This window comes from Anas platyrhynchos, chromosome 13 (assembly GCF_047663525.1).
Source record: "Anas platyrhynchos isolate ZD024472 breed Pekin duck chromosome 13, IASCAAS_PekinDuck_T2T, whole genome shotgun sequence".
Lineage (NCBI taxonomy): Eukaryota > Metazoa > Chordata > Aves > Anseriformes > Anatidae > Anas > Anas platyrhynchos.
The window spans coordinates 12,837,142-12,847,184 of record NC_092599.1 but is presented as its reverse complement, the minus strand read 5'-3'; the positions used below and the strand labels follow the sequence as shown (position 1 = coordinate 12,847,184).

The 10,043-nt window shown below is 53.7% G+C and overlaps 1 protein-coding gene across 1 annotated transcript; it reads right to left on the bottom strand.

Annotated features, from left to right (window-relative positions):
- Positions 1-423: 423 nt before the first annotated feature.
- On the bottom strand, positions 424-8,359 carry PPM1M (protein phosphatase, Mg2+/Mn2+ dependent 1M). The gene is made up of 10 exons (XM_038186204.2): positions 8,061-8,359; positions 6,969-7,092; positions 5,726-5,980; positions 5,250-5,362; positions 4,564-4,648; positions 4,153-4,271; positions 3,630-3,693; positions 2,665-2,772; positions 2,002-2,150; positions 424-1,740 (listed from the first exon to the last, which is right to left on the bottom strand). The coding sequence occupies exons 1-10, from the start codon at positions 8,285-8,287 to the stop codon at positions 1,593-1,595; spliced, it is 1,392 nt and encodes a 463-aa protein (XP_038042132.2). The 5' UTR covers positions 8,288-8,359; the 3' UTR covers positions 424-1,592.
- Between the last annotated feature and the right edge of the window lie 1,684 nt (positions 8,360-10,043).

Here is a 10,043-nt window from a genome sequence, read left to right as displayed (position 1 = left end):
TTTCTCAGTAGGAAGGTGGGGAAATAGCTCGCCAAGTTCCTGTAGCAGGAGACTTGGATCATACAGGGGATGGCAGCGTTGAGTTAACATAAGTAAAATCCCATGTGTTATTTTCAGGTTAAACTCAAGAGGATGGGAGAAAGTGAAGCTGGAGAGTTGTGTTTTTTTTTGGTTTTGGTTTGGTTTTGTTTTTTAATACTGCTTGCTTAAACCATGAGCAGATACCTTAGAAGGCTGCATCCTTCCTGAGTCCAGGCCTTGTACTGCGAGAAATAATCTGACACCAAGCCTTTTGGGGTGATACTGCTTGGGGAATACTTCTAGCAACAAATAGGTTAGGGGTGAAAGCTCCCCTGTGGTTTTTTAAGGCCGTTTTTCTTTCATGTCAGATCGGTGTAAAACTGAACAGGAACAAAGCTGGAAGAAGATAGGAAAATTTTCTTTTATTAGGTCTTTCATCCTTATGGAACTCAAGCAGTTAACAAAGGTGTGAGTTTGTCCACTTCACTGGTGAGCACTGCAACTTGTGCAAGGAATAATGAAAACAAAGTGAGGACCTGGGGAGATGGGATGCTTGTCTAGACCTGAATTCACCTGGCTACTGAACAGGTTAAGAGCAGATCATAAAAGTTTAAGGCACAGCTCATTTGGGCTTGTCTTCTGTTGTAATGACCATAGCACTTGTGGTTCAGCACTCCAGACAAATTTGACCAGTTCTATCTTGCTTGGAGCTCTGGAGCTCTTCTAAGGAATCAGCTGCTGTATTTAAACAGTTCTCATCAGCACTACTGCTACGAAACCAGCCTCATTGTCAGTGGCAGAAATGACCTCTAAAGTGTTAGTGAGTGTTCTGGACTAACAGTTCTTAGCGATCTGTACACTGGGTACATAGCACATTACACAAAAGCTCTTAAATAAGTAAGGCATCTACCCTTGCAGGGGAAGCTCCTGTGCACTGATGCGTAGATCCATCAGGTAACATTTTCTTTTTCGAGGTGGTACTGCCTATAAATGGGAACGTTCTCAACTGGTAGAGGTCTGGGGCTGCTGCTGTATGTAATGCTGTCCTAGCAACAGCTTCTGGTTGTTTGTTTTTTTTTTTTAGTTGATCTTGTGTTGCAGCAAATGGACATGAAGGACACTTGTAGCTTATACATCCAGTTTTGCAAAACTCAGTTCAAGTCTGACTAAAATCCAGTATTCCAGGCTGGTTGGATCTTACTTGATCCTCATTCTTTAATATTAAGGAGGAGGATAGGCCTCTAGAACCACTAGAAATGTGGATTTGAGGCTCATTGTCCTGCAAAGACCTTAAATATTGCTCTTTGGCTTGTGTGGCCACTTTGGCAATTTGTCACTGGCACAACAAAAAAAAAAAAGTACAAGGAATGACTTGTTGCCAGCTGTTCTTGTGCATGTTTATAGGAAGTTCATATTCTTGTTGATCCTCTGCACAAAGGCTGGCCGTGCATTTTCAGGTTCTGTGTCAGGTGGTTTTACTGGAAGAGTGCACGCACAGCAGCAATCCCTCAGTCTTGCACTGATGCTGAACGGTGCCGCAGCAGGGGGGCACCAAGATGCTGCACATCGTGCTAGCAGTCCTCATCCCTGTTGTGTAGTGGGACAACAAATACAGAGATGTCATCGTAGGATGCCTCACGGCTATCATCCAGCATCCACTGGTGGCCTATCTTCTTTCCTCTTGCCCTGTGTACCAAGCACTTGGCCAGTTCTGAAAATCTGTGTGTACAAAGAGAAGTGAGTTTCGGTCTGGCACAACACTGCCTGTCAAGAACAACATTGAGATGGGCCTTTGTGTTACTAGATTTCCTAAGACATCAGCTGCTTCTTTAGGATGGGGAAAGACCGGTGTCCAGTCCTTCCGGAGTCACAGAAAAGAGCGCTTGGTCCTGCTGGAGCTGACCTAGAAGCCAAGTGATCTCAGCCTGCTGCTCCAGACAGGTTCTTTGGAAAGAGAAAGGATGGCAAAACTGTTGTTACCTGTGGGGATCTGTCCTGTTTTCTGCAAGGAAGCTCCTGGCCATGTGGGCCACCTCTTTGTTGCACAAAATGTCCCAAAGGCCATCAGTTGCCATGATGAGGACGTCGTTTTCCTTAATGTCATGCAGAGCAAAGTCAAATACGTTCACCTGGAAAGCACAGGAGTAAATTAGAGGGCTTTCTCACGTGTGAAATTACCAAGGGTTGTCATGTTTCCCATATTGCACCTGGCTTTGGGAGCATCAAACAGCTCTGTGATTCTTTGGCTCCCCTGTGTGAGGGTAATCACAGACTGCAAAATTTCTCCAAGTAGGTGAGTGTGTACCTGCTCTAAAACCTCCTCTAGCAGGTGTGTGTATTCCGTTCTGGTCAGGATGCTGACAGTAACTTCAATTGCTGCAACGTATGGGAGGGGTAAGGCAGATGACTTCCCTTGAGAGAGGACTTACAGTGGGATCAGGGTGCTTTCAATGTTCTATGTCCCCTTTGCTGCTGGGCTTCTAGATTATTCTGCCTTGGGGATTCTCTGGGCAGTGTGCAGAGAGAAGGAAGATGGAAATAGGACGTGGTCGAGACCTTCCTGGTCTCCAAAATGTGGGTGCTAGAGAGGAGGAGCAGCATAATTCCACCACCATTCTGCAACTCCCACGTGCCGTGACTAACCTTAGGAATGCAGGAGAGAAATGGTTTCACTTCAATGTTGGTGTCGATGACTTTGAGTTGATGATCCCCTAAACCTCGAGAGACAGCCAGGGTCCCCAGCAAGCGAGCCTGGCCCCAAAGAAAACAAATGTAAGAACGTGGAACCTTTAAAGGCAGATGCACGGCTTGTCCTGAATAATTTATGCATTGCCTTTAAAACCTTTACCCAAATATCACCCAGAGCTGCCCCAGGAATCTTCAGAGATGGAGGAATGAGTGGAAGTGACGGCCTAATGTGAGCATGGAGTTGGACAGCCAGCACATGGATGGCCGCTCATGGTGATGGCTCATGGTGTGCTCCGGAGTCAGTAGGGTGTACTACAGGCCTCGGGAAGCCCATGGTGGTATCAGTTTTTGATTTGAGATGGCAAGGAAGAGAATTAGGCTGGCTTGAAATAAATGGTCCTTTTTTTGCAAAGGAGGTTCTGCACTGGGTCTTTGCAAAGGGCCAGCATTTGGGTTGCACCACTGGTGGTGGCAGGGCGAGCACTGGATGTGTGCAGTCACTGCTTCTCCCCGCCTCCTTCCCTCTCCAGACTCCTTTCCTCAGCTGCTCCGCTGGGAAAGACACTGGTTAGGGCTGGAGGTTGACATCTGACTTGGGATCTTTTGACTGCAACTGAAACTGGAATGGTTTCTTGTGTGCAAATGGAGAGGAGGAAAGGCCAGGCCGCCATCCGCTCCACTAGGAGGTGTTTTGGAGGAGGATGAAACCTCTTGGCTCTGGAGGATCTGGTATACACCTCCTCCTGCTCTGCACTTGCTCACAGGCAGTTTGTTGCAATGGAAGCTGCTGTGTCAGCGCTGTGCAGAGCTGTGTCTGTGCCATGCTGGGGAGCCTCAGAGCATGAATGTGTGTGATTGGGATGCTCTGGGAACACCCAGCACTCATCTCTGCCCTCCCGGTGTGTAAAGCATTGAACTACCTGCTTCCCATGACCATGGACAAGAGGATACTTGAGGTCAGCTTTCTCCACCAGCTTGTATCCCCTAGAACAGAGGATTCAGTGTTGATTTAATTTGTCCATTTGATGTTACAACTCAGTCTGAGCATTACAACTGTGGTTCAACCCTCGGGGTGTCCCCACGCACAGGGAGCTGCCTGAAGAAGGGATAAGGTAACTACTTGAAGCAGGTGCAGTAAAGAATAACCCTTTGCTGAATGCCCAACTGTTTCTCCCTCTCCTCTTCCTTTCCTTGTACCTGCATCAAGGTGGGGCTCATTGCCTGAGGTTGTAAGAGCCCAGAAGCTCACAGAAGCTCCTTAACCTCCCTCCACTGGTCCCAGTCTTTCAGGCAGGGCAGAGCTGCTGCTGGGAGGCTGCACATAGTTTTACACCCACTGCTCTCACGTTCCCTGCTGCTGCATTCGGACAGTCCCTTTCCCCTTCACCTTCCCATGGCTACTAGCAGGTAAAGCTGCCCTGTCCCCACGCAGAAAAGACTCACCAGCCCTCCATGAAGTAATCCCGGTACAGGACTTTCTGACCCACGTCATCTCCCTTCAGCCTCCGTGGAAACTCAAAGCGCGTGAACTCTCCATCCAGGAGTTTGGGGAAGAGAAAAGCCTGAAGGAGGGAAGAAAGACACGAGGATAGGTGGGCTCTGCTCCTGGCTTGGAACTGGCACTCCTGGCTGCAGAATGGGAACAAAACCAGGAAAACAAGGGGACAAGCTGGATGTAAGCCTCTCTAATACTAAATGCTGTTAGTTGAATCTTGTTCACAGCCCTCCATGGCAGGTGTCAAATGACATTCTGGCCCCACAGTGCTTATAGTCCTTAAGGAAGCAAGTGATGCTCTCATCACAAGCTCTCCTGGACCAAAGGTGGTTGTCTGATGTGTGAAAGGAGTCACTCACCAAGTGCTGGAGTCGCTGCCTCTCTGTCTCGGGCGTGAACTCGCAGCTCATGGGCACGATGGTGTCCTTCAGAACAAGAATGGCCCTACAAGAGGGAGGCAAAGAGCTGATATCTCCCCTGCCATATAAGCATCGCTGCAGCCCCATCTCTGTTGACCTCCCCTTACTGAGGCTAGCACCAGGGTCAGCCAGCTGTGGGAGCAGCACAACTCACAGCAGAGCAATCCCAGAGAGTAGCTACGCACCCCAGAATGTTTAAAAACGCTGGTGTATTTTAAGTGACTCAATTGCAACTCTGCTGTCACAGCAGAGAATTGAGCCTGCCTGGTTCAACAATGGCACACCTCGGAGGAATGGTAGCCAAAGACAAATGAGGAAGCTCTTTAAGATGCTTTGAAATCACCTCCCACTTCTGAACTCCTGCCTGGATGAGCTTACTGCTGCACTAAGGCCTCAGCACTGCCCCATGGCCAGGCAGCATTACTCCTTTGAAATCTGAATGCCCATCTAGAATGAGAGCATCCATCTGTCCATCTACCCAACAGCTCCTGTGGCAGGCAGGCAGCCATGCTGCAGCACACAGGGGCTGCACGTTCACTTTTTGTAGGATTATGTAAGGTGCTGGAAACCCTGCTCATCTCCCAGCTCTTGGTCCCAGGCAACTTCTCCCTTTTCTTGTTGCTCACCTGCTGTCCCCAGCATTAGCCACATACAGTTTTCCCTGGAGATAAAGGGCGGCCAGAGCAGTGCAGCCTCCTGTCTGGCCAGTGGCTTCCATCTCCTGGCCAATGACTTCATCCTGTTGGTTTAAATGAGTTCAGAATGACGTGAACCGGGATGTTGTTTTCTGCAGCTGCCTTGTGCCTCCTAGCAGAAACCCAGAGCAAAAACTGATGGAAAATGGTCAGCAGAAAATCAGCAAGGCCAAAGACAGCATCGCTTCAGTGCAGCCAAGCTGTTGCTGCTGGACTAGATGCTAAGGACAGACTGCAGAACTGATTTGGGCACCCTCAGCCAAGCCTTGTCCACGTGGCAAGCTAAAGCACCCGGGTGACCAGTGCCTGGGCACTTCCTAAGGAGAGAGCTGAGAAGGAGGGAGCCAAAGGGGGCAGGGAGGAGGGATAGACTTGTCCACCTTTGTCAGCAGGAAGGGAGAACTCACGCATTCCTGGAAGGCGTTCTCCAAGGCTCCCACCACCATGTCTTCCACACGAATGTGCTTCTCCTCCACGAACTGGGGGTCACTGTCGCAAACGCAGCGGCCGCTCACATGCATGGGGGGACGGGCCTCGTTGATGGCCCCCGCAACCTCCTCCAGCTTCTGCTTGATGCAGTAATGCAAATAGTTGGAGGCGATGACGGCAGCTGATGGGCCACCATGGCCATCAAAGAGTGCCCAGTAGTAACCAGTCAAAAACTGCAACGAAAAGAGGGAAGATGGGGGGAAGAGAGGTGGAGAGAGGCCATATGGACAGTGGGCGCACAGTCAGGATGTGCTGGATGTGTTCTGCCTGGCTCTTCCATCCCAGCCACCCTTCCCCACCACTAGTGAATCCCCTGCACGGCTTAAACTCATACAGTGACCACGCTGATGGACGTGCTGCTCCATCAGACCTGCCAGCTCACCTCTGAGCTTCCAGAGGCATCACTACACACCCTGACATGCTATTCCTCCTCTGCATTTGGAGAATTTCTATTTACAGGAGAAAAGGCAGCACTGTTCCCAGTCTTTACAAGGTGAGAGCATCTGTTGTGCCCAACTGATGATGACTAACATGCAGCCTTTGGAAGCAGAGCAAGTGCAAGTAAAGGAAAGCTTAGGGAACATAGTAAGGGGCTAGGACAACCACAAATGCTGCAAGACACAGGTCAAGGAAATAGAAATGGTATACATGGGCAGAGTTGTGCCTTTGCTGGCCAGTCACAGCTCCCCTAAACACATCCAAGAAAGGGTTTCAGCCTGGGGGTGTGCAGGACTGATGGGGCAACTACACTGTCCTTCCAGTACCTAAAGGGGGCCTACGGGAAAGCTGGGAAGGGGCTCCTTATCAGGGAATATAGCGAGAGGAGACGGAGTAACATCTTTCAGCTAAAAGAGGGTAGGTTTAGATTAGACACCAAGAAGAAATTCTTTCCCATGAGGGAGGTGAGGCACTGGCACAGGCTGCCCAGAGAAGCTGTGGATGTCCCATCCCTGGAAGTGCTCAAGGCCAGGCTGGATGGGGCCTTGGGCAGCCTGGGCTGGTGCGAGGTGTTGTGCCTGTGGCTGGGCGTTGGATCTGGATGATCATTAAAGGTCCATTCCAACCCAAACCATTCTACCATTCTGTATTTTCTATACCTGGGCCCCTGGATTCAAAGCAGGGCTGGCAGCAGGGTCAGCACAGCCTGACCATGGGCCGTACCTGTGTGGAGCACAGGATCAGCCACTCCTTGTCCTCTTCCAGGCCCAGCTCCCTCCTGCGGATGGAGATCTGGCAGCACGTCGCCTGGTCCTCATTGAACTCTGACTTCTCAGCATTGATAACCCTGCAGGTTCAAACACTCCAGATTAGGCACGAAGCACTGCCCGTCCAACAGGTGCATGTGGCAATGATCCCCTGCTCCTTCCTTCCAGCTCCAAGCTCATTGCTCCCCTTTCAAACTCAAGGATCTCTTTGCTGGTAACAACATAAACATCACATCCTTTACCACAGTGAGAAAAGCCTCCGCCAGGGACACCATGAAGCGGGGCAGAAGTGGTTTGGAAGCACTCCTGCCTGTCAGCCCTTGTTGGCAGCCCAGGCAGCTGTGCTGTGCTGGTGACACAGCGCTGCACGCCTGCTGGCAGTGTCCCAGCCTTGCTAATGTGGGTAATGGTGAACATCTTGTCTCCTCGCACAGCTCATCGCTCTGCACATCACGCCACCACGTCACACCGTGGGCCTACCACAACGTGCTTCCCTGCCCATAAATGAGACAAAAACAGAGATTTCTGATATTCTGCTTTTCCCTTTGCTTTTACGGCACTGTGCGAGGAGCCACGGGACAGCTCTCGGGTGCTGCTTGGCTGGGTTAGGGGATGAGCTGCCTGAGCTGATCTGCTGCTGCCTCAGCCACCGAGTGCCAGGTACAAGCACTGTGGCGGGCGTCCAGCCACAGACGAGGACAAGGCACAGGGACAAGGCACTGCCTGCGTCCCTCTGCACCCACGCAATGGGCTGGGTGTGGGTGCACACACCCCGGGACCAACCTGCCCTGACCTCTGCCCCTCTCCTCCCTGAGGCAGCAGCAGCCTGGATCCTCCTTTCGGATCCCCAAAACCTTTTGGGGCCGCCCAGTCCGAGGCTTCCCCTCACCGCAGCACGGCCGGGGGGCTCCTGGCAGCGCCCAGGCTGCCCCTACACGACCCCACGACCCCACATCGCCCCGCGGGGCCCCCCACACACCCGGAAGCCCCCTAAAATCCCCCCAACCCCCCCCCCAGGACCCCATTCCCCGTCAGCAGCCGCACTCACTCGGCGTATCCCGAACCCCAGGGCAGGGGCCGCTCGGGCCCGGTGCCCCTCACGGCCCGCCGGCCCCGCGGGCTCTCCTCGCCTCCACCTCCACCACGCAGGAATTTGGGCCGGCGGTAGCACGGAGCGGGGGCCGGGGACGGGGAGCGCGGCCCCGGCTCCTGGCTGCCCCCCGGCCGCTCCCCGAGGCCGCCCCGCCTCACCCACCGCAGCCACTCGGCCGACATGGGGGCCCCCGGCCCGCCGAGGCCTGGCCGGGCTTTAGCAGCGCCTCCCTGCTTGTTCCCGGCCCGCCCCAATGCCCGCCCCCATTGCCCTGCCTCACGCTGAGGCGAGCAGAGAAAGGCGAGGGAGAGGCAGCCCCAGCAGCCGCCCTGCTGCCTGTGCTCGGTGTCCCACTGCACATCTCAGGGGTGAGCGGGGCTCAGGTTCCCAGCTCCGCCGTGCTGGATCGCTTACACGGCCCCCTGGGCTCATGCTACTTGCTCCCCAGGTCCAGTTTCAGCACCGCAACCGATCAGAGAGGCTGTCAGAATAGTGTCTGAAAGCGGGCTGGGGCCACCAGCACAGTCACAGAGCCCCCATGGGTTCTGCAGAGCTCACCAAAAAACAACCGAAACAGAACTGAAAGCCCACGGACATGTTAAAGGTTACTAGAACGGACGCACAAAGGCTCTGGAGGTGTGAACAAGCAGCCCCAGAGCCCTCCTAAAACATCATCCAGGGTGGGTAAGGCCAGAGAGGGAATGGCAAAAGTGGCCTAGAGAGCAGCCTGGTTCCTGTTTGGCTCGAAAACCCATCCCTGGTCTCTTCCTTCTCCAGCCCTGTGCTGCTGCAGGAAGTGAAAGCCTCTGCTGGCAAAACCAGAAGCTGTCTGCAGGGTCCAAACTGAGTCACCAGCAAAAAAAAAAAAGCAATCTGTGTTTGAGTGTTTGAGTCAGACCTCTCCCAGGTGGGTGGCGCTGGGCACTTGCTGGTAACTTTCCCTCTGCACCAAGGTTGTGTGTACAGGCCCAAACGAAGGCTGGGGAAGTGGCGGTGCCCCTTTGCCCTTTGTTTTTCATACCACCGTGTGCCGATGTCCTCGGGTCCCGTGGGGCTGTGAGCGACCCCGGCACAGGCTGGTGGCTCTGCCTCAAAGCCCCTCTCCTCTCCGGAGTGAGCTCGAGGGAAGCGCAGCCTGGCCCACGCCTGGGGGTTGCTCCAGCAAATACAGTCACCAGTGTGAGCCTGCCAAGCTGTGGCAGCAGCGCTTCGATCACGGATGTCACAGGCACGTGTAGGAGAAGGAAGCTGCTGGAAGCTGCAGCTGAGTCAGGGCTGTTGCTGAGTCCCACGCAGCCCGGATGCGTGCTCCCTGGGCAGCTCTCGGCGAGCACAACGCAAGCACCCGATTCCTGCGTGCTCTGCGGGCAGGGAGGAGTTGGTGCCTGCAAGCACATCGAGAAGCCACCGTGGGCAAACCCCGTTTCTATTTCTGGCCTCGCTACAGGACCCGTGGTGGCAAACACCACCTGCGTGGCATGGCACACGAGCAGCAACGGGGATGGCTTTGCAGGTTCTGCCACCGCCGGCTCGGGGCTCCTGCCGAGGGAGGCTGTGGCATTTCACAGAACCGCAGAAGCACTTCAGTTGGCATTTCACAGAATCGTTTTGGTTGGAAAGGCCTCTTAAGATCACCTGGTCCAACATTTTGCTTAGCGCTGCCGAGCCCACCATTAAACCATGTCACTGAGCTCCGCGCCTGTGTGCTGCATTTCAGGGGCCGGGCACGCCGGCGTGTACAGAGCTGGGGCTCAGGAGGGGGGCTGCTGGGTTTGGGGGGGGGCTACTGGTTTTGGGGGGTAGCTGCTGGCTTGGGGAGAGAGCTGCTGGGTTTGGGGGGGAGCTGGTGGTTTTTGAGGGGAGCTGCTGATTTGGGGGGGCTACTGGTTTTGGGGAGAGCTGCTGGCTTGGGGAGGGAGCTGCTGGGTTTGGGGGGTA